Genomic DNA, 24,182 nt, shown 5'->3' with positions numbered 1-24,182 from the left:
ATATATACAGTTGTGTGAAAAAGTGTTTGCCCCCTTCCTGATTTCTTATTTTTTTGCATGTTTGTCACACTTAAATGTTTCAGATCATCAAACAAATTTAAATATTAGACAAAGATAACACAAGTAAACACAAAATGCAGTTTTTAAATGAAGGTTTTTATTATTAAGGGGGGGAAAAAATCCAAACCTACATGGCCCTGTGTGAAAAAGTGATTGCCCCCTCCTGTTAAAACATAAATTAACTGTGGTTTATCACATCTTTGGAAAGCTGAGTTCAATTTCTCTAGCCACACCCAGGCCTGATTACTGCCACACCTGTTCTCAATCAAGAAATCACTTAAATAGGACCTGCCTGACAAAGTGAGGTAGACCAAAAGATCCTCAAAAGCTAGACATCATGCTGCGATCCAAAGAAATTCAGGAACAAATGAGAAACAAAGTAATTGAGATCTATCAGTCTGGAAAAGGTTACAAAGCCATTTCTAAAGCTTTGGGACTCCAGCGAACCACAGTGAGAGCTATTATCCACAAATGGCGAAAACATGGAACAGTGGTGAACCTTCCCAGGAGTGGCCAGCCGATCAAAATTACCCCAAGAGCGCAGCGACGACTCATCCAAGAGGTCACAAAAGACCCCAGAACAACATCCAAAGAACTGCAGGCCTCACTTGCCTCAATTAAGGTCAGTGTTCATGACTCCACCATAAGAAAGAGACTGGGCAAAAATGGCCTGCATGGCAGAGTTCCAAGACGAAAACCACTGCTGAGCAAAAAGAACATAAAAGGCTCATCTCAGTTTTGCCAGAAAACATCTTGATGATCCCCAAGACTTTTTGGAAAATACTCTGTGGACTGACGAGACAAAAGTTGAACTTTTTGGAAGGTGTATGTCCCATTACATCTGGCGTAAAAGTAACACGGCATTTCAGAAAAGGAACATCATACCAACAGTAAAATATGGTGGTGGTAGTGTGATGGTCTGGGGCTGTTTTGCTGCTTCAGGACCTGGAAGACTTGCTGTGGTAAATGGAACCATGAATTCTGCTGTCTACCAAAAAATCCTGAAGGAGAATGTCCGGCCATCTGTTCGTGACCTCAAGCTGAAGCGCACTTGGGTTCTGCAGCAGGACAATGATCCAAAACACACCAGCAAGTCCACCTCTGAATGGCTTAAGAAAAACAAAATGAAGACTTTGGAGTGGCCTAGTCAAAGTCCCGACCTGAATCCGATTGAGATGCTGTGGCATTACCTTAAAAAGGCGGTTCATGCTCGAAAACCCTCCAATGTGGCTGAATTACAACAATTCTGCAAAGATGAGTGGGCCAAAATTCCTCTACAGCGCTGTAAAAGACTCATTGCCAGTTATCGCAAACGCTTGATTGCAGTTGTTGCTGCTAAGGGTGGCCCAACCAGTTATTAGGTTTAGGGGGCAATCACTTTTTCACACAGGGCCATGTAGGTGTGGATTTTTTTTCCCCCTTAATAATAAAAACCTTCATTTAAAAACTGCATTTTGTGTTTACTTGTGTTATCTTTGTCTAATATTTAAATTTGTTTGATGATCTGAAACATTTAAGTGTGACAAACATGCAAAAAAATAAGAAATCAGGAAGGGGGGAAACACTTTTTCACACAACTGTATATATATATATATAGATTCTTTATGATAACATTAAGTAAGTAAGCTAGCTACTTGCCAACTTAACTCAGCTAATGTTGCTAAAGTCAGATGCTTTGACCACCAAAGCCAACGTTAGCTGTCTGACTAGTTTCCTCCTACTTTCCTCCTTCCCTCCCCGAGTGTGCAAAACAGCATAAGCTCATCTGATTGGCTACAGATAATTCCCTGTTGATTGCAGGTTCAACGGTTTGTATATAAATGTAACAGCATCCAAATATCTTTTTCATGGAAAATTATTTTAAATGCATGTATTTGTGGGTTTTTATTACATTTATTTAAAACAAGAAATATTTGAATGTGTGCATCAGAGATACATTAGTAAATCATTCTGTGTGCATTCATTAATAGAGACTGGCGTGACGCCATAGTTATCGATGTACACTTGCATTGAACTGAATGATTTAGCCAGAGAAAACCAGTGTAGTTTTCTAAAGAAAAAGTAAAACCGGTTTGTCTTGAAATCTCACTTCTCCTCTTTGCCAGGTAATGTCACCTTAACTTCCTCTTAAACTGAGTCAGGCCAGGTCTTGTGTGTTGGAGACATTGCACACAACATAATAATAATGGATCAATCAGGTTCATTTAGACAGTGTAGTAGTAACATGCAACGCCCCGTAAGTTTCAGTAGCTTTTGTCACTTTTGATCTGTGACAAGTTAAAGATATTTTACAAAAGACAAAGGGAAAGAAACAATCCAAAGCAGGGGAACGAAGTCCCTCCTCTGTCTAGAAGTCCATATTGTCCTTAGATTCAGAGCGTGAGGAGTTACTCATTGTTTGCAGTAAAGGTTATGCAATTCTCCCATGTTCTCAGGAAGGTCTCTCCCTTATTTCTCAAAACATCAGTTTTTCCATCTCAAATGTATCCCTTTACAATGGATGCATTCTTTGGTTTAATACTAGTTTTTAGTTATTGCCTTTTTGCTGGCAACTAATACAATTTTCCAGAGATATAGGTTGCTTCTTTTTATTACTTCCTCTGTTATCAAAGCCAGATGCAATATGTTGCTGTCCTTAGGGATTTCAAAGCCACGTTTTAGCACATTTTATAATTGTTTAATAAGTAAACACAGTCAGAAAGGATCAGCACAAAACCTTTTCTTAAATCTTGATGAAATAGGACACAGAATGATAGCACAAGTCCGGCTACATATGCACACAAAGTGAAACCAGGAAGGGTTTCGTGAAGCAGGCACAACAGAAGTGTGACCCTGAAACTGCGATGGGGAGGTGGATGAGTGCACTCGCACAGTTCCCTCCCACGGCCCAGTTACAGTTTTGTTTTGAGTTAGACCATTTTACTGAGAGGGTTTAGCTCAGGGTTTCTTAAGTACACCAACCAAATACTTAAACACAGTTGTGCCGTGGCCATATACTGTAAAGTAGCTTAATCTGTGACTGTACTTCATCAAATTAATCGTTTTGCTATTATTGCAAAGTAAATAAATCTTTGCTGTCAAAGGAATTAAAAAAATGTCCCTCAAAATTGTAAAGTATAAGTACAAAGTAACAAACTACCTAAAATAAATAAATAATATTACCGTCTCATATTAAAGACAAGTGGTCTTGTCTCTGTTACAGCATGGTGATATGTAACTTTTAACCTCATACTATATTTGTATATTTATTATATAGTTTGATAATACCAGTGAGATCATATGAACAATATGCTGCACTTAAGAGAAAGATATACCTCATGAGGTGAAACATGATTTCACTTATTCTACAAATGCAAGTCTACCATATTGTCCTCTTTGTTTTAACTCATCATACATAACCATTAAGCCTGTTATCAGTTCATCAACAGTACTTTTTAACACGTTTTATTTATATTAGTTTGTATATGGTGTATCCTGTATTTGTCCAAAGAGCACAAGTTTGTCTGTGTATGAAAATGCGCTGGTGACACTTTAACGCACAATACATTTCCTGAATAAAACAGAATATTTTGAATTTTGCTATTTTATTTTCCTTGACTTTATGGACTATAATGTTGCATTATTTAAAGGAAATAAAGAGTCCGTTATACATATAATAGAATACGTCTGATTTAGAAGAAAAAAAAATCTGTCTCGTCTGGTTAATATGCAAATTTTTCTTTTTTTTCCGCAATAGCCTCAAAAGGGTGCGCGTGTGTGATGACGCGCAGCAAACGCGGACCTCGATCAAGCACCTCGCTTTTTAGGTTTCAAAATCCTAAATACATAATTCCAAATACAGCATTCCGATATAAAAAGCGCAGTTTGGAAATAAATCGGCAGAATGTACAAGTGTATACACATCCAGTGAGGGAACCGAGCGTTTATAAACAGAGGCACATTGCGAATCCTCCGCGAGCCAGCCCCCTTTTTCCGTGTAGTAGTGGGCCGTACCAAGCAGAACAGGGGGCTTGTAGAAAAGAAAAACACGATTTTTACCTTAAACCGAATAAAACTACCGCGTATAATATGCGGTGTCGTATAATAGAGATGTATAACATGTATGCGGTAATATATATCATGGAGAAAGAGTGAGGGCATGATCCGCGATGGGCGCGTCGAAGGCGGACCCCTTCCTTCCTTCCTCCCTCCCTCCTCCTCCTCCTCCTCCTCCTCCTCTTAGCTTTCAATGTCTCTGGCTGAGACATACAGAACTCGGAGCATCGGAGACCGTGACAGACACAAACCGCAAGACTAGCTAACGTCGAAGCAAGTGATAATGACGGCCCCGTGCATGTGCTCTCACAACTTCATTCCTTGAGACCCATCATTCCAGTGAAGGACGACCGTTATTCCACACGGGTGAGTACCGGACCCCGAGCCGGCATCCTCAGTGGGATTTATTAGGAGAATGATTACAAGGCATCGAATGCTGTGCCGTGTGTGTGTGTGTGTGTGTGTGTGTGTGTGGGGGGGGGGGGGGGGGGGGGGGGTACCAGTGCGCAGGATGTGGCTGGCAAGCGAATGATGAAACACTTGATGTGGATGTCATGCAGACTGGGTGGGAGGGGAGGACATTAATGTGTGCGCATTCCTCAGATTGTGCATGTAGATGCCACATGGCACCCGTGTGACTATTGCTTTTTATTTTATTATTATTATTGTTATTTTCTCCATCCGCATTGTTTTGCGTCATTCATTGGAGCCGACCGTCGGCCTCGTCATCCCTGATTCATGTGCAGACGGGAAACAATCTTTTATCTTGGTGCGTTTATTCATCATCAGCTTAAAATCACATCCTCATTATTATGCAATAATAATCGCCTCCGTAAAACAAAAACAAAAAAAGGTGCAGTGAAGGTTACTCAGCATCACGCTGTGTTGCGTTCACTTGGATTATGAAACGGCGGCCTTTACATCATCCAAACCAGGCTAATCTGGAAGCGGTAAAGGAAATCTATTAATCATTTAACCCTGGTGAAAGGTGCCCACCCCATCCGGGCATGCTGTAGCCTATTTCTGCAACATGGTCGCATCGGAAGAGCCTATATCCGGGACATTTCGCGCCGACGATGCGTTTTTTATTATGAAGATATTTAAAAATGTGTATTATTGTAAACCAAAACGCGCTAGGATGCAGACTTAGAGTCAGAGATGTTGCGCACCGTAACCCGCCCTTTGGATGGAAACCGTCCTCTCCCTCAGCTCGGTATATCGGTTAGATGAGAAAGAACAAACAGAGACAACCCTTTGTTTCCTCACACCCTTTTGATGAGGGGAACGGCGCGTGTCACGCGTGTGTATTTTGGGACATTTGAACCCTTCATGGTCCACATACAAGGGCTTTCCCCATCCTGCAGGAGAACAGAAGTGTTTGGGTCCGTATGCAAATTAATTCCTCCTCCCTTCAATTATTCAGGAGGCTGGGAATGTGATCGTCTCCACATACCTCCACCCGTCCCTGTCCCAGTCACCGGTCCACAACCGGGCCAGTGTTGCCTGGCTTCATTTTTGATCTTTCTTTAACAACAATGACTTGTAATAAAATGATCCCCATTCATTGATTTTTTTGTTTTTGTTTGCCCCAGTCAGTCATGTGATTTCCACGTGAGAATAACTCTGATAAAGCAAGAATTCTCTCTGTGGACTGAGATGGTGAGGGTGTGAAAATATGAATGATTTGTTTTCTATAAAACAAAAGTGTTTCAGTTGAATTACTGCCTTGTCCATCTGCTTTGTGTAAAGATAATATAAGAGTTTGGGGTTTTAATTTGACATTTCAGATCTTTAAAACAAGGTTTCCAAAAAGTCTTTTCTTGTCTTCATTTGACAAAATCAGCAGGTTTTGGTGACACAAAAAGGTAATTCAGGGTGAAACAGCAATTTATGAAGGAAAATTAGAGGCTGAAACAAGACTAAAGTGATGACTGGACTCTTTGCAGCAGCTCATCAAATGACAAAGCACCGACACAACCTCCTCCAGAACTATCACTCTTATTGGCTGTTTACTAACTGCAATGTTTCCTCTTCCGCCCCGCAGACATTTGGTGATAATGACGAAATAAACCACTTCCTGCTCACTCAACCCTCCGCAGACCGTCTCTAAACCCGCAGCTTTGCCCCGTCAAAGTTCAAAAAGTGACTTCCCCCCCTCCCAACCCCAACGCCCCCGCCTCGAGACGCCGAGCCCTGCCCTTCCAGCCAGCCAACTAGAAAAGACGTTCCACCCCTCGCCCCTTGTTTCGCTTTATCAAATGCCCAAAAACAGCAAGGCCGTCAAGAGAGAGCTTGGCGACGATGTCACGGAGTCTGTCAAGGACCTGCTTTCCAACGAGGACGGCTGCGACGATGCCTTCAAGAAGAGCTCGCTGATCGTCGACAACCATGACGGGGAAGGGAAAGAGTGCGACGTGGAGGAAGGCGGCTCGGATGGAGAGGAGGAGGAGGAACGCCCGGCCTGGAACAGCAAACTCCAGTACATCCTGGCCCAGGTCGGCTTCTCTGTAGGCCTGGGCAACGTCTGGAGGTTCCCCTACCTGTGTCAGAAGAACGGAGGGGGTGAGTTACTGTCGGCAGCACTCGCTTCACTTCAGTGGTGGGAAACATGGGGAAATAAACACATCACCATGATTATAGTCATGAGAAACACTTCAATATATTGAACTTAAATCATAAAGAAAACTAACTTGTTTATTTCATGGAACTGAAAACTTAATTTCTCATGATTTTCTATGATTCAACGGTGTTCAACTGGGGTTTATAGATTACTTTCTAATACACGTCTCATATCTTTCCAATACATTTCTCTTGTGTTCTTCCACATAAAGACAATAGAAGAGTAAAAAAAATAGGTTACATCAAATTATTCTACGATATATTCTCTATCTTTAAAGGGGTTCTTGGCTAAAAACAGATATTGAGAACCTCTTGACTTAAAGGACGATTGTGGTTATTACAACGTAGGTCTTGTTTCCATGGTTTTGGCTTATCATTTCTATCAATTACTCACCAAAATAATCGTCTGGGAACGCGACAACATCGCTACCGCAAAGTCCAGCGGTGGAAGAAACATGAGCCTTAAGACAATAACGCAGGTTGTAAATACGATAAGTTGGCACTCATTTTTTAGCGCACCCAAAACGTCGGTAATAACGACTTGAAAACTGCGCTGAGGCAAGAAGAGTAGGACAAAATTGCACCAGGAAGTTTGTCTGTAAAACTCTGACTCACAGTTTTTTGCCACGTCTGATTTATTTTTAGCAAAGTTGTCAGATCTCAGCAATTAACTTATTAGCAATAGTATCCTTTAAAGGGAGTTCAGCAAGTAGAGCAACAACGACATCAGAATGAACCAGCAGAGCGTTTCTGCTTATATGCAGACAGACTGCAGTCAAACTGAGCACAACATGTATTAATATGACACTGTAGGGCCAGATGCAAAATGAAGATTAAAGCAGCAGAAACACTATAAATAGTGCAAAGAAGCTGACTTTACAGTACTTCTCTAATGTCTGAGAGATGCACAGTTGTGTGTTACAAGAGAGGACAAACCAGGACAAAATCAATTATGGATGTGATCCACTTCTGTGGCCAGTCTGCGTCACAGCGTTCATGATAAATCACACGAATGTGCCTGGAATTTATATTACTATACTCTCAGACACCAGAAGTATGGTCTTCCTCCTGATTAGTCCTGAGATGCACATCTAAAGAGCCATGTGTTCAGTTCAGCCTGTGTGATTCTTAGCGAGAGTAAGAAAGGTGGAGAAACAAAGACCTTCCTACTGTCCTGCACTCGTCTGTCAAAACCAGACGGCTCAGTGACTTCAAGGTCGACATGAGAGTCTCTGTCGGTGTGCAGTCTGCAGCGTTTCACCAACAAACAGCCAAACAATATATATATATTAGTGCTGGGCAACGATTAAAATATTGAATCGCCATTAATCGCATGGATTTTTTGCGATTAATCGCATTGTTATGGCAAAGTTCAATAATGAATTCAAAAGTAGTGTATTGCGCACTTGTATTTTAAAGTACTGCTATATGAACAAAAGGGCAATAACATTTGGTTCACGAGATGCAGGCAGCATGTTTTATACTTATGTTAATATAATTCATACTTTGTTGGCATCTTATTCTGAAAACCGGATGTTCATCTGAAGAAACCGGATGTTGTCTCACGTTAATCTTTCCGCTAACTTTCAAAGTCCTTCGCTCTCTCCCGATCTGTGCCGTTTGAATGCGTTTACCGTGAATTTCAGCATATAGGTGCACTAAAATTACTGACTATAGGATGTTTGCTGGATTTTATCCCACAAAAAAAAAAAAAAAATTATAATAAATTTGAAAAAATGCGTTAACTCGCGATAAAATAATTGTCGGCGTTAATTAATGAATGCGTTAACGCGAAATTAACGCGTTAACTTGCCCAGCACTAATATACTAATATTGTATACTGTTCTGCTCTCATGATTGTAGTGTAATAATAACAACATTTAACCCCCGCTGCAATCAGAACCACATTTCCCACAATGCCCTACTTGACTCTCGCCTCACAGAGTGTTACAGTGAGGACTCATTGCAGGGTTAATACTCGTGTGTGTGTGTGTGTGTGTGTGTGTGTGTGTGTGTGTGTGTGTGTGTGTGTGTGTGTGTGTGTGTGTTTAGGGTCTGTTTCTAACGGCTCTGGTCACCCTGCTGTGTTCCTCTGTAATTAGATTAAAATGTAGCAGCTCTGTGTGTGTGAGATCTGAAATGTGTACGGACACATCACTGACTTTCATCTACTTACTTACTGTACAGTATCCTTATATGGCGTTGTGGAGAATACGATTACTGTCATCATCGATTAGTCTGTCAATTATTTTCTCCATCAATCGCTTCGTGTATAAAATTATTGACATTGGTGAAAATTGGAAATCCCAAAGAAAAGCCTTCTTACCATCGTCCAGGATGTTTCCATCTATGGCGTCAAATCTGAAATAAATCTGTTTAGATTTATAGTCTTGTCGCCAGAACTCTGTTTGGCCTCTTTTGTCAAACAAAAACTAATATTAATATTTCGCAAAGTACTTTTGTATCTGCAGTAAAACTGTGCCTCTTAGTGGCCTTAATGCCGCCCTGGTACTTCACATATTGATCTGGTGTCATCTCAGGACAACAATGAACCCTGAAGTCACAAAGTACTGTCCCTTCTTTCACCCCAAACTCCTTAAAAGGTGCTAAACTAAGAAATTCAGAGCACATCTATTGCCTCCGCATGGCGCAAACAATGACAACAGTGCTGACAGCTACCAGTGTGGGGAAACCGGAGGGTTGGTGCTACGCTACAACACTGTCAGTCGTTATGGCGTTATCAGCTGTAACCACAGTAGGAGAGCGGCGGCCATTGAACTAGCCAATGTGGGCATGCTGCTCGACCGGCTCGGCTATGTAAGCAAAGCACAGAGAAAGTCAGAATTGCAACAGGGAGAGTGACTCAAGTCTGTGCTCAGGTGGACTCAGCCCTATGTGTTGTCTGAATGTAGTTTCGAGATCATTTAAGAGAATTTGTGCACATCAATAACGCACATAATGCACATGTCTCTTCTATCAACACCTGAGCTTGCATCTGGAACTTCCCAGCAACAACTAGTTTAAAGCTACAACCTGCTGTTCCAAATGTTATGGATATTTCATGGATGTTAACACATCTGGTCAGAAACCCACCGGGCATCATCGTGTGTGTCTCTTCACCTCCATTCATTCATGCATGAATGAACTCATATTGGTTTTGATGGATCTGGTGAACCATTCCTCGTTACTCATACTACAGGTATGCAAATCCACCACACCCCTTGTTCCTGCACATCTGTTACTGCCTCAAAAAACACGGAAATGTGACTCACCGGTACAACACCTAGACAGGTTAAACCGGCTATAAGTGATCCGTGAGCGAAGAGAGCTGGGAAACTATTTTGAGAAAAGATGAAGTGCACCGTTATGAGGCTGTTTGCTTCCTCAAAGCCATCAAAGTGTTCGAAACGTCCAACAGAGACTGTCGAGGGTTTTCAAAAAGACAATGGAAGCCGGAGGGGTTTTTTGATGCTGAATGAAGTCTCTTCCGAGAGACTTTGTACTCTGTGTATGTACAGTATACTAGCTGGTTTCTAATATTAAAACGTCTAATTCTGGTTCACAAACACGGCACGCTAACAAAACCACTCCCATCCAAGCCAAACCATGGGAGGGACAGCAGGATTCAGGGAAGGATGTGATTAATAACCACTGTTGAACCAGGGATGAAACTAATCTTCAAAAACAATACAGCCATGACGGACGTTTTGACAACGTCATCAGTGACTCACATTAAACATTACAGTACACCGACCCGCCAGCGTTAACATCTGATGTTGTGGTTAACCCGTGAGAGGGGAGGTGGTCGGGTGGTGCTGATGGTGGGGCGGGGTGGTGGGGGAAAGAAAAGTTAACAAAAGGGGGATTTTCAGATCGGTGTGTGAACCAACTTCAAACAAGTGTGATTTAAAGAAAAGATTGGCTGGTTTTTTTTTTTGGTTTTTTTCATCAGCGGCCATGCAGTTGTGAAATGATGCAATGGTTGCCGACAGATCTCCGTGGGTTGAGAGTCTCACAACTTTCCACACACGCACACACGCACACACACACACACGCACACACACACACACACACACACGAGGGAAAGGAAAAAAGACAAAACTCCCGTCGTCGCGCATTTAAGTAACAAGAAAATACAGAAGGCACATTATTTTGAAAATCCGGTGGCGATGAACACATCTAACCACCAGCCATTTCTTCTAAACAAAGACTTTACGGTTCTCTCGTTCTCTCCCAGCGCATCATGTGCCCGGCAGTGTACCGCTCACAAGTACTCTTGACTGTCACAAGAGACGTGCCTCCCTGTATTTTATCTCACCACACTATTACAGCCCGCATTCATGTTAGTCATTCACCCTGAGACCTGAATCCTAGAGAGGAATGTTGGCTTCGCGATGCGCCTCCAAGTAATCCCACTGCAATTTAGGTAATTTTAGACTTCGGTGTGTTTCCAGAATTATTTGATTGCGCCACACACTATGGTTGGATGCATTTGGTGGAGACACACAGATGCAGCTCAGCAGATGTGTGTGTGTGTGTGTGTTCGGGAGATAACCAGACAATAGGCCTACTGTTAAAGAGGCTGCTTTTTGTGCTTTGAGGCAAATGCGTCACCATCAGGACGACATTATGTAGAAGTGTAATTAACGTTTAGGAGGACGCTGTTTGTGTGCGAGTTTGAATATAAAAGCCTATATACATTTGCATGTGGCAGATACGGACATGTGTGAAAGTGCGTGTGCCCACGTGCTGCTTTCAGGAACTGAGATGGCGTCACGGTTATCTGATGACACAGTTTCCGCTTCTTTGCACACGGCTTCGTTCAACTCGTTCTGTTTTTGACCGGCAGGAGCGTACCTGGTGCCCTACCTCATCCTGCTGATACTGATCGGCATCCCGCTGTTCTTCCTGGAGCTCGCCGTGGGACAGCTGATCCGCAGGGGCAGCATCGGGGTGTGGAACTACATCAGCCCTCGGCTGGGGGGCATCGGCTTCGCCAGCTGCATGGTGAGTCTCACGCGGCGGAGCGAACGTGTTGCAGAAGTACGAAGGTTTGACGACAGCATCGTTGAAACGACAGTAGTAGTATTATTGGTTCCCTCGACAAAACAGAAAATGGGATTTTTCCATTGGATCTGGGATTATTGCAGAAAATACAATCGGTGGCAAACTAAAGTAAAATTCAACTCATTTCCTGGTTTTAGGACTCCTAGAGTGCTGCAGGATTGTCATTATGCTACTGTAACAACAGCATTGTAAAATAAAAGGTTTCATTACATAATGTTTGCAGAACATTTGAGACTATAATCACAATTATTCTTCTTCAAATATAATCAATTTTGATATTATGTGCTGCATATTAAAAAGAATACAATAATAATTGAATTAAACTTGTAACCTGAAACCACTTTATGGAGTCTCGTAAATCTTTCTTGATCTAGGATACAGGAAGTGATGTATTTTATGTTTCCAGCTATCTGGCAAAGTTAAATTCAGTCTTTAAGAACGCAAACATACGAAACATGATGAAGCTGCACACTGGTCACTCATGGATGTCTAAATATGGCAAAAAGAAACAGTTCAGTATTTAAGGTTTTTTTGTGACACCTTACTCAGAAAATACTCATTTTGTTGAAATAAGAAAGACTGAGGAACTGAATGTATGCAGATCATGTTTGGTAGATAAGAAGTATCTTTTGTGTGAAGTTGAACCCGCCTCTCTCCCGTAAGGTGTGCTTCTTCGTGGCTCTCTACTACAACGTCATCATCGGCTGGAGTCTCTTCTATTTCTCCCAGTCCTTCCAGCAGCCTCTGCCGTGGCACGAGTGTCCGCTCGTCAAGAACAAGAACAGCACATGTAAGACACGAGCACGCATCTTCAGAAGGCCTCGAGTTTTTTTTTTTTTTTTTTTAATAATGGTGCTTGTTCTGTCAACCAGGAAAGAACTTTTACCGTTTTGTCCGTAGATGTGGAGCCGGAGTGTGACAAGAGCTCGGCCACCACCTACTACTGGTACCGCGAGGCCCTGAACATCTCTGACAGCATCTCTGAGGGTGGAGGACTCAACTGGAAGATGACCTTGTGTCTGCTGTTTGCCTGGTCCATGGTTTGCCTCGCCATGATCAAGGGAATCCAGTCTTCTGGGAAGGTAAGCAAGGTTTTGGAAGAATAAAACGCTACACCTGCCCTGCACTCCCGGCAGCTTGGCCTATATAACCACTCAAATATCACTCTTGCAACCTGGAAAATGTGAAACAGTGATAGAAACAAAAGGTAATTTCCCCGCCAAGTGTTTTGGAAAAGCCTCTCACACATAATTAGCTCACTTCAAGGTAGAGGCTAATGCAGTGCAAAGTGTAAAGCTGCCCGGTCTACAGACACTAAGTGACGACTGTAATGTGACTTGACACATTTTTCTAATGATACAGTCTCAGATACGAGAGCTCATGTGATCTTGTGAGCGATTTCTGGCTCAAGCTTACTTTAGCTTAGCGTAGCAAAGCTGACAGTGGCGTGACTAGCATCCGGAAGGATTAGCCCACCGGCTAAAGGTTGGCGTTTACTCGCAAACTCTACTTTTTTTACAGGTGATCTTTCGTCATTCCACACTTTCTCATATCAGATGACAGGCATTAGCCGGGGCACTTCTAAGGTTATGGTGGAGCTTGCGCTAATTGGACGAATGGTCGCACTTTTTAATCTTCCCAGAATAAGCTTCGATGGGGAAGACATTTGATTTCGGTCTTATCCCCCTCTTCTTTCGTCAGATCTGGGCTGTGTGGGGTCAAAATTAATACAGTATATTTCAGGGATCACAGGTTTTTTTTGTCTGCAGAAGAGTGGAGCCTCACAGAATTTGAATCAACTTAACTCAATGAAATGAGTGTTTGTAATGGGGCCAAAATCAGGGAGAATTAACACCCAGCTCTGCAGCTCAATTGGGCTTTTACGCCCCTTTTAGCTCATTATTTTGGTTTTATAGCACATTTATTGTGGGTAAGTCTGAACTGCATTCATCAACTGCTGTGCGCAACTGTTGCTGACTCAAAGGCTCTGACAAACCCACTGAGTGCAAATCTCTTATACTGATGTATGCAAGTGTTCATTTTTCTGATAACTTTGGTTTTAATTAGTTATTTAATAAAAAAGGAAATAGTTGTTTGCTGCTATATTCTCTGAATTTAGATTTTAACACATTTAAGGATATGTAGGTAACAAGTATGCCAGCTTTTCAGAAAGTAACAGCCCGATTATTAGACTGAAAGTCAAGTTTTTTTGTAATGCAGTTGTCCACACGGCCGACACCAACTAGACGAGTTTCCCCTCCTTTGATCCAGACATTGTCCTGAGCTCAGATCTTATCCCAACAGCTGTCTGCTGTTTGCCTTTGCTCCACCGACACCACGTCTTTTTGCGCTGCATTCACCGGAGCAGCCGCAGACTATACTGCTAGGTGCTTTAATCTCGACCTGTGCCATGACGGGTTTTTTTTTTTTTTCCAGCTCTTTGACAGTTTAATTTCCCCCGTCTGGAACGTCCTGCCGTCTGCCAAGAAACGTCACAGATAACCACAATCGTTGTCACAATCACTATCACGACTGCCGCTCTATCAGAGGGGTTGTGTTAGCGTAAATGAAGTCCTTCCACTGCCATCATGAGAATAAAATCAACTGCTGCCAAGATGTAAAAAATAACCTCATTTTTGGTAAAGAGCCAAACAGAACCAGCCAAGCTCCTGGTTAATTGTACAGCTTGAGCCAGATGGTCGTCCTCCAGCAGCCTGGTGTGTCTGGATGGCCTTCTGAGTTGGCCAGAGTAGAAATGGTCCTGAACTTTCCCTCGAAGGGGGCCAGCACCAAGTGTCTCTGAAGTTTAATCAGCGCTGTGCGGCACAAAAGAATATTAATGGCCCGTGTTCACAAAAGCCTTTTCCAAGGAATATCCCCGCCGCGATCTGCATTTTCTCTCCCGTTCGTGTGTGTGTGTGTGTGTGTGTGTGAGTGTGTGTGTGTGTGTGTGTGAGTGTGTGTGTGTGTGTGTGAGAGAGAGAAAGGGATCAGGCCATTTTGGTTACCATGGTTATACGCGCTGTTTTGGCTTGGCTTGATTGTCAAGAGTGTCCAAAAAAAAAAAAAAAAGAAGAAGCGGGGGAAGGTATTAATGGATTATGATGGGGGGGGCGAGAGGGGGCTTGTCGTGGATTTGGTAAAGTAGTGGTGAAATTCACCAAAAGTATTTGAAGGATTCAAAGTAACCACTTACATACCAAGTGATAAATGATGTCATCTTTTAGACCTAAAATAACCGTCATGGGAAAACGTATGTTAGTATCGGCTTCTGACAATAACGGCCGTTCTCAGAACGTGCACATGCTATCTGCCATATCACTAAATCTTTCATAATAAAAGTCTCTTCTTCTTCTTTTTGATAGAGCTTAAGACTGAGGTTACAAAAGGAGCCGATATCTGCTTATCACACAGAGTAGCAGCCTGTTTGGCTTTGTGGTGACCAAGGACACCACCGTGTTCTTCAACAATAGCACAACGCGGAGAGGTTTGATCAGTAAACGGACGACGAGAGCTGCAGCTGAGGAAGAGAAGAATTGTATTTCAATGATGACATTTGACTGTATAGGTTTAGCAGGGTTCCCACTCGTCCTGGAATACCTGGAAAATAGTGTTTTCTTAAAAGGTTGGATGAAATAACATAACGTTGCATTCCATCCAACCTGTTTTAAACGGTTGAATTAAGTTAAACTGGTTAGAATGTTCGGTGAAGTAACTTCTTACTTTGCAAGCTTTGACTCATCAAACACGTCTCCAGTATGGATTCTTGTTGAGGTAGAAACTGTTCATTACCAGAGATCAAATGTACAGGACATAAAGTCAAAGTATCACAAAAATACTTTAGGAGAATCTCTTTGCCTCCAAGCACTGGGAGGAAAATCGTTAAACTTCACAAACCTTGACTGAACTTTAAAATATCTAAAGGAATCCCGACGAGACGTTAGTCAGTCTCCGTTCGGGGCTACACATGGACCACCATGCAAGAGACCCGAGGTCTCTGAATCCCTAACCGTGCTCATGACTCAAGCCCAAACCATCTCATTCACCCACACCCACTCTTCAGTCCTGTAAAACCACGTGTCACAGTGCAGCGAGAGAGAGAAAAGAGAAAAGAGGCCCACTGTCTAATTGGCACTATAATTGCACAAAGGGTCTTGCACAGGCACAGACCCTGCTGGTATACAGAGTGCTGCAGGGAGGACGTTTCTCACTAACCATGAAGTTAGCATCACATTGCAGATACTTCTGATACTTCTGTTGTTCAGAAAATCTACACAAATAAACACCACTTTTATGATTTTTGAAGCGCGAGTGCACTCAGCAATAGGACACTAACGTATGAGGCTATGAACAAACTACACCGCGGTCACATGACTTCATGTCTCCACCACTGAGCTAAAGGCCGAATAGTGTTCCAGAGATGCAACTTGTTAGCAACCACTTTTCTTAAAGACACTTAAAAGCTTCAAAATTCACAAGAGGGGTATTTACTGAAGCGTTTTGTATCGTAAAAAGTTAAAATCTCTTAAGCTTGAGTTAACCACAGACTTCATTTCAGGCATCTAACGAAAAACCTGTTCAAACAAGCCATCGACTTTGAGACGAGGGAACCGGAAGAGCAAAGAATTCTGACTCGTTTCAGGTTTTTAGGACTCATTCCTGCAGCGATCTAGCGGTTTAACAACGTAGATGGTACATTAAGGCACCACTTCCTAAATATGCATCGTCACTGTCAAAAATACACAAAAGAAAAAATGAACTCAAGATTAATGAGAAACAAAGTAAAGAAAAACAGTACTTTCTCTCTCTTTTCTGCACATTTTAATGTTCCTGTCACGTTATCAGGATCAACACGGGCAATAAGATCACACTACATTTATTATTACAGTCTTCTGTCGACACACACTCTGAACGTCTGTCAAGTGGGGTTCTTTTCTCACAAGAACTGAACAGCAGTTATCATCTCAGAGCCAAGATTTGTTTTTACGCTCCTCAGTATTCTAGAAAGCAGTAATAATTGGCACTGAACGAGACATACTTGAGTGAGTAAAACATAATCGGACTTCTCTTCAAACTAGTTCATTGGCTTCAACAAAAGTTGGATTTCTGAACATTTTGTCCTTCTTACCTAAACACTAGTTTAGTGTTTAAATTATGCATCGCTCCTAATGCGTGCCACGTCTTAGAGATATGCAGAGTGAGTTTTATTGGAGTACAGGTCCGACTGCAGGCGTTTGAACAGGTTTTGTTTGCTTACAGGTGATGTACTTCAGCTCCCTGTTCCCGTACGTGGTGTTGATCTGCTTCCTGGTCCGCGCTCTGCTGCTGAAGGGCTCCGTGGACGGGATTCGACACATGTTCACACCCAAGGTAACGCCCGTTTCAACTGCGTCAATTCAGAGCAAATGGTGCAGTTTGGAATGAAACCACCAAGGGAAAACTATTATTTTCATTATCGATCAAGCTGCCAACTGTTTTGTCTGTAAATTATCAGGAAAAAGTGAAAAATGATATGTTGCTAAAGCCCAAATATCTTGTTTTGTTTGACCAACAGTCCAAACCTGAAGATAATAAGTTTATGATCATTTATGACAAAGAAAAGCTTCAAAACAAACATTTGAGTTTGTCACTTTTGCTTTAGAAATTATCAAAATGTCAATAGATCCTCTCAGCATTACTAAATGTAGAAACACTACAGTTATCTTATACTTAACACTGACCAGGAATATACAGAAAAGCTTATTGAGCCACTGCTGAACTGAATCCACTCACTACTTTACAGAAAAAAAAAAAAAAAAAGTGTCTGAACCCAAAAACCTAAATCTGCACCGTGATTGGCCGGCTCCTCGGCCAATGGCAGCGCCAGGCTGTGAAATCATGTCGTCATGGAAACAGGAGTTACTGAGGCTTTCTGTAACGACACCAGCCGGAGAGTCTTGCTGTGTCTGTCTGTCCGTCTCCTCGGCTGACATCTTGCCACTTCAAACGCCACCGTCACTGAACATCAGAGTCCCGTGTGTTTTCTGCTCAGTTCTCAGAACAGCTCGAGAGCGTCATTGCAGAAAACGTCGACGTGGAAACTGTCAAGATGGCAGCTGTCATTTGGCAAGACGATGCATCGAGTGTCTGCAAAACACAAACGGATATAAATGCTAATATGTTAATTATTGTTGCCCTTATTGGACCAAAATAATACTTTTCAAATTTCAGCTTTGTCGTCCCCAGCAGTCAGGTGAAGCACATGACACTCCGGGACTTGAGCATGAAGCATAATAAAAAATATATATAATAAAAATATGTAAAACGTATGCTAACCCACCCACACACACAACATTAGTGACGGCATAACATCCAGCCACCAGTAACAAACAATTACTGCATGGATTTTACAACTGTATATTCATGTGCAGGGCTGCAGTTATGAATTGTTTACGTCGTTAATTTAAATTGTAAAGTGTCATAAAATAGCATCACTGAGTCAACTTATCCGACCAATAGTCTCAAACCTAAAAATATTACATTTAGAATGATATAAAACATATTTATTTAATGTCAACTCAAGGTCCACTTACTTGCTTTTTCTGTACTTTCATCCACATGTCAACGATGAAGAAGTAAACCTTCACACTTCAGGGGAAGTTCGCTGCATCAGCATTTTATTACTTTGCTTCTCTCAGCTATAAATAGATAAAAAGTCCTGACAATGTTTGTTTTGTTTTTGATGTAATTATCTGCAAACATTTTAAAAAAAAGTCCTCCTTTAGGACTTAAGGTGAAGTCCTTCAGTGAGAACCTTAAATATAGACCATGTTACCAAACTAAAGCCAAATCTGCCTGTGTTGTTCTTTCAGTTGGAGATCATGTTGGAGGCCAAGGTGTGGCGAGAGGCGGCCACGCAGGTCTTCTTCGCCCTGGGCCTCGGCTTCGGCGGCGTCATCGCCTTCTCCAGCTACAACAAGCGGGACAACAACTGCCACTTCGACGCCGTCTTGGTGTCTTTTATCAATTTCTTCACCTCCGTGCTGGCCACCCTGGTGGTGTTTGCGGTGCTGGGCTTCAAAGCCAACATAATGATCGGCAAGTGTGTCGCACTGTGAGTAGCACGAGCCTCCTCTCACATTTAAGGTATTTATAGACTGCAACTGCATTTCCTGCAGAAGTTCAGGTGTGAATGTAACTCACAGTTAAATGGTGAAGTCTTTACTTTTCAGACGTTGAAGAAGCAGAGAAGGGAACAGTTTGGGGGGGGAAGCTAATATTAGCAGTACGTTAGCACATCATTAACTAGCGTTAGCTGTGCTAGCTACTGAAGGTAACCTGAATGTCTACACATGCTGCTTTTGATTGTAACAGTGAACAACGACCTACCCAGCTTTACAGGAACAGTGTTGTTCCCTAATAATCCTTAATTCCTTAAAAATACATTTGCTGTAGACCCTTCTGTCCGCTTCTCTTTACCAAAAAGGTGATACTATTCATTCAAGTGCAATTAGTGATTAGTGACAGTGTGGGCTCCATTGTAGCTCTGACAAAGGCATGACCCGCCCTCCTCTGCCTCCGATTGGCTGCTACTCGTTGCCTTCATTGACTGGATTGGTTAGCTTTAGGCATGAGGAGTGTGGGTGGTTAGCCAATCAGAGGCAGAGTAGGGCGGGTCATTGAGGACGGTGTAGCAGCAGAGGTGGACTGTTGCATTCGCTAAAGCCCGCCCCCGACCATTAACTGCCCAATCATAGCGTAGTAACTGAAAAGGAAAATGACAGAGCAACAGTAACCAACTATTGCTTTACTATCAATAACTTACAACTGTTTGTTTTTTGTTTGTTTTTCCCAGAAACACTAACAAGATTGTGGGGTTGTTGGGGAGCGACATTGATAGAAGCCTGATCCCTCAGCACATCAACCTCACTAACGTTAGCCAAGTCAGTGCTGAGGACTACCATCAGATGATCTCGATCATCGAAGGGGTGAAGGAAGGCCAGTATGTCAAGCTGGGCCTGGAGTCCTGCAGCATCGAGGAGGAGCTCAATAAGGTACAAATAGGCCCAAATATTAACTTATAGATTATGCCGGCTGAACAGCTGAGAGGGTTTTAATGTGAGTTTTCATTATACTGACAAAATAGGGGAATTAGAAATATGTCCAACCTCTTCTTCTTCTTCTCTCCTCTCTTAACAGGCGGTCCAAGGCACAGGCTTGGCCTTCATTGCCTTCACAGAGGCCATGACCCACTTCCCGGGCTCGCCCTTCTGGTCCGTCATGTTCTTCCTCATGCTGGTCAACCTCGGCCTGGGCAGCATGTTCGGCACCATCGAGGGCATCCTCACTCCGCTGATCGACACCTTCAAAGTCCGCAAGGAATTCCTCACAGGTTAGAGAGACCTCCCGAGTACCTCTCCTTTAACTCGTGCAGGGATGACGAACACATTTTAAATCATTCTGTGATGTCAGGTTCATTTGACTACTGAATGTCGTGGGTGCAGGATATATAACGGTGGTCATGGCAGGAAAATCTTCCAAAACACGGCGGATGCAGACTTGTAGTATGTTGAAGTTTAAGGTCAGCTTAGTTTAATCCCTGGATGTCTGTGGAGTCTGAAGCAACTCAAACAGGAAATACTCTCTCTAACTAAGTGAAAACAGACAACTTTTCAACCACCGGATCGCTTTCCGTTTCCTCAGAGTCGAGCAAATACCAACAACACATTTTTCCACAGTTACCCCGTTATTTTGCCACCATCAGCCAGTTACACTACTAAGGATAGTAACTGCAAAGACCTCACATTGATGCTCTGTGGTGACTAGAGACAGCTATCGATAGCTACCGGGAGGGAAACAAAAGCACTATCTTCTTCCTGTTTTAGTTTCGCCAACAACATACCAGGTTTGATCAGTGACGGCTCAGCGGCTGCTTCACACTTCAGTGAACAGATGTGGGCCGTCTCACTGCTCTATTAACTCAAAGCGCGTTAAATGGGTCCTGCTCTACTTAAACACACTCCATTTCAGCTCACGTTATCTCTTCACACCTTCTGTTTTTATTCCTCACGCGGATGCATGTGTTCCTCAATAATACAGAGTTGGAACCCTGACATTCCCTCCATTGCGTGTGGTTGTTTAGTGAGACGTATTACTACTCACTATAACGCATGATGCTTTCCTCTCCCGCAGTGGGATGCTGCGTGTTGGCCTTCTCCATCGGCCTCCTGTTCGTTCAGCGCTCAGGGAACTACTTCGTGACCATGTTCGACGACTACTCGGCCACCCTGCCTCTGCTCATCGTGGTCGTACTGGAGAACGTGGCGGTCGCCTGGGTCTACGGGATCGATAAGTAAGAACGCCGACATCGCCGCCTGCATCTTTGTCGACCGGTTTATGAATTACTCATCTTTTGTCGCACATAAATATCAATAAAGTTATTGTTTTAAAAGCTGTCATAGTTGGAGATAAATTATTTGGAATAGGGGCGTCGCAATAAGTATTTATGTGATTAAATGTTTATTTATTCCGTGATCCACAGAATGTTTTTAAAAGGAGCCATAGAAACAGCATGTGAAGGCCATCAGATTCATAAAGCAGACATATGAAACTATTGTGAATTCTTTGTCACAGACATGTGATCTCACCTCCTGCTGCGTCCCTCCGTTTCCCCCCTCAGGTTCTTTGAAGACCTGAAGGACATGCTGGGCTTCACGCCGTACCGGTTCTACTACTACATGTGGAAGTACATCACACCCATCCTGCTGCTGGTCCTCCTGGCCGTCAGCTTCATCCAGCTGTCCATGACGCCGCCCAGCTACAGTGCCTGGATACAGGAAGAGGTGAGTCGTCGACGTCTCCGGCTCGTCTCTCCTGGGACGGGGGGGGGGGGGGGTTCAATGAGGGTGGAAGCTTTCAACAAAAACCTGGAACGAGTAAAAAGAAGAAAGAAAAAGGGTTCAAAGTAAGTGAGGGAGTGGCTAGAAATGGGGGGCAAAGTTTTCACATGTTCAGGCGTCCTTTAACCGTCGGACAATTAACAGGATGCGCCGTCTGCTCCGGAGACATGTTTGATCACATCAAGGGGAAACGAGAGCGGAGGCCAAGTGGGACAAAGTGTCCCCTGAATGGACTCACATTTGTCCAGTGAGGCTAAAACTCTTCAGCTCACCAAAGCAGCTAATTAAGGTTCACCTGCAGCTGAACTGAGCCTCACTGTGAGACCCGAGTGAACACACCGATTGGTCGTCAGTTTGTTTGTGCAGACTCTTAATGCAATCAACCAGACACCGGAAGTAGAGTTGGTGAGAGCAGGGGTGCAACTCATAATATCTTTCATTTTCATTCTTTATTTTTGATTAATACAATTTTTTTTTTGAATAAAAATATTAAGATATACAATCTACAGTGATATGAATACAGAGAAAGCTACATCGTCACATTTGAGAAGCTGAATCTAGTAAATGCTTTCGTGTTTTTCCTCAATAAACAACTAATATTATCTTTTGGCGACCAAGAGGCTAAACTGCTGCAGGGAACCTGGACGTTACCATCGCACTGGTTCCCTCCACTAAAAGCCAATGGGATGTTTCTACTCCATTCTGGATTATTGCAGAAAATAATGTCTGTGGCAAAAGTTTATGATACCGACGCGTTTTGTTCAGCAAGATAATCTTCACAAATGAACACCACTTTTATGATTTTAGGACTAATTCCTGCACCACTCTGTTTGATAAATGTGGCTGTTGTTTAAGTCTCCTCAATAAAATTATTACAAGATGAATTTTGTCCAAATTAGGCGGCAACCTCCGGTTCTGCAGAGTGAAGCCGATGGGGAAGTGTCTAAAAACCTGCATTCTCTGTAGTGTCCACCAGGGGGCGACTCCTGATTGTATAGAAGTCTGTGAGAAAATGACTCTACTTCTCTCTTGATTTATTACCTCAGTAAACATTGTAAACATGAGTTTATGGTCTCAATCTCTAGTTTCAAGTCTTCTTCAATAAAGCATGATGTTCATTTAGTAAATGATGGTCCATTTAGAGTCAAACAGACCATAAAGCAGGGGATGTCTCCACCAGAGCCATGTATGGCGTCTGGACATCAAAACGTCAGTCCACAAACCAATGGGTGACGTCACGATGACTACGTCCACTTCTTATACACAACCAAATAAAACAAAACAGTTTGACCACCTTTATTTCAATTTTCTTGAAGTAAACACCGTTATTCCGGTAATTTAAAACCTAAATATCTATCAATATGTAACTCAAAAAATGACATTCCACCAACTTGCCGTTCTTTGTTTCCCTCCAGGCCAAAGAGCAGAAGGTGAACTTCCCTCCGTGGGGCACCGCGGTCTGCATCTCCCTGATAGTGATGGCCATCCTGCCCGTGCCCGTGGTCTTCTGCCTGCGCTACTTCAACATCATCGACGACGGCGCCAGCGGCATCTCCACCGTCTCCTACAAGAAGGGCCGCATCATCAAGGAGGCCGCCCGGCCGGGGGAGGACGACGACACCAGCCTGATCCAGGGCAAGTCGCCCAGCGAGGCGCCGTCGCCGATGCCCGGCAACAGCATCTACCGCAAGCAGAGCGGCGGCGGCGGCGGCCCCGATGCGGACACCGCACCCAACGGCCGCTACGGTATCGGTTACTTGATGGCCGACATGCCGGACATGCCCGAGTCGGACTTATAGACTGACCGGCTGGTCACTCCTCCCCCTCCACCCCTCTGTGTGCGTTTAGTTGGTATCATACATGTATATTTCACTTGTACTGTATATTCTCTGTAGATATCGTAGCTGCTCTTATTTGTCGTCTCTGAACCTTACATGACTGTCCACCTTTAAAAATAAAGAAAAGAAAATCCTTGTCACCTACTTGCTTGGTTGGTTGTGTCTCAAACTCCTCTCCATCTCCTGCTCCCTAACGGCCTTTTGCTCCCTCCTCTGCTACCGGAGAGAGTCGTCAGGATAGTTGTGAGCAATAAGGTGGACGCTCCACCAGGCCTACTTGAAACAGCAAAGAGTCTGCAAAAGGAGCAAGGGGGGGGGGTCAGGGGGTGATGTTTGGGACCGCACCCGTGTCTGTGGGCAGTGTAGATGAAGCCAGCTTTGAGAATACATAACGGACGTTGTATATTTAAGGTATTCTGTAAAATATAAATATATTTATCTCGATAGTTTGGATAACCATGTTTTTTCAAGGTTCAGAAGCACTTCAAATCCTTAACTCTCGTGTCTTTGTTTTTTACTAATGTTGCTGTCGATGTCTGTGAGGACAGAGTCCTCCTTGTACATAATGTTTTCCATGAAATGGCTTCAATTGCGATGTCTTTTTTTTTTTTTCCCCGTCAAAAATTAAAGATCAAATATGATCCATACACTGAAATAATGTGATTATTTGTGTCTGTCCTTTGTC

General features: G+C 43.0%; 1 protein-coding gene across 1 annotated transcript; it reads left to right on the top strand.

Moving 5' to 3' along the window:
- The first annotated feature begins 4,304 nt into the window (after positions 1 to 4,304).
- Positions 4,305 to 24,144, top strand: slc6a15 (solute carrier family 6 member 15). Its single transcript, XM_076089610.1, has 12 exons — positions 4,305 to 4,461; positions 6,140 to 6,657; positions 11,564 to 11,721; positions 12,445 to 12,571; positions 12,682 to 12,863; positions 17,041 to 17,151; positions 18,633 to 18,874; positions 19,616 to 19,814; positions 19,960 to 20,152; positions 20,953 to 21,112; positions 21,440 to 21,602; positions 23,075 to 24,144. Exons 2-12 carry the CDS (start codon positions 6,354 to 6,356, stop codon positions 23,456 to 23,458), a joined length of 2,223 nt encoding a protein of 740 aa, XP_075945725.1. The 5' UTR covers positions 4,305 to 4,461; positions 6,140 to 6,353; the 3' UTR covers positions 23,459 to 24,144.
- The last annotated feature ends 38 nt before the right edge of the window (positions 24,145 to 24,182 follow it).

The sequence above is a fragment of the Anarhichas minor genome, unplaced genomic scaffold, assembly GCF_050575085.1.
Source record: "Anarhichas minor isolate MPS153535 unplaced genomic scaffold, ASM5057508v1 ptg000011l, whole genome shotgun sequence".
NCBI classification, from domain to species: domain Eukaryota; kingdom Metazoa; phylum Chordata; class Actinopteri; order Perciformes; family Anarhichadidae; genus Anarhichas; species Anarhichas minor.
This window is presented reverse-complemented; position numbering and strand designations above follow the sequence as displayed.

Bases quoted from the DNA above. Each gene is read 5' to 3' on its own strand.
- slc6a15 (XM_076089610.1), top strand. From the start codon at position 6,354: ATGCCCAAAAACAGCAAGGCCGTCAAGAGAGAGCTTGGCGACGATGTC. The intron at 12,572-12,681 runs GTAAGACACGAG...TTTTGTCCGTAG, and splicing joins CAAGAACAAGAACAGCACAT to ATGTGGAGCCGGAGTGTGAC. The intron at 20,153-20,952 runs GTTAGAGAGACC...CCTCTCCCGCAG, and splicing joins CCGCAAGGAATTCCTCACAG to TGGGATGCTGCGTGTTGGCC.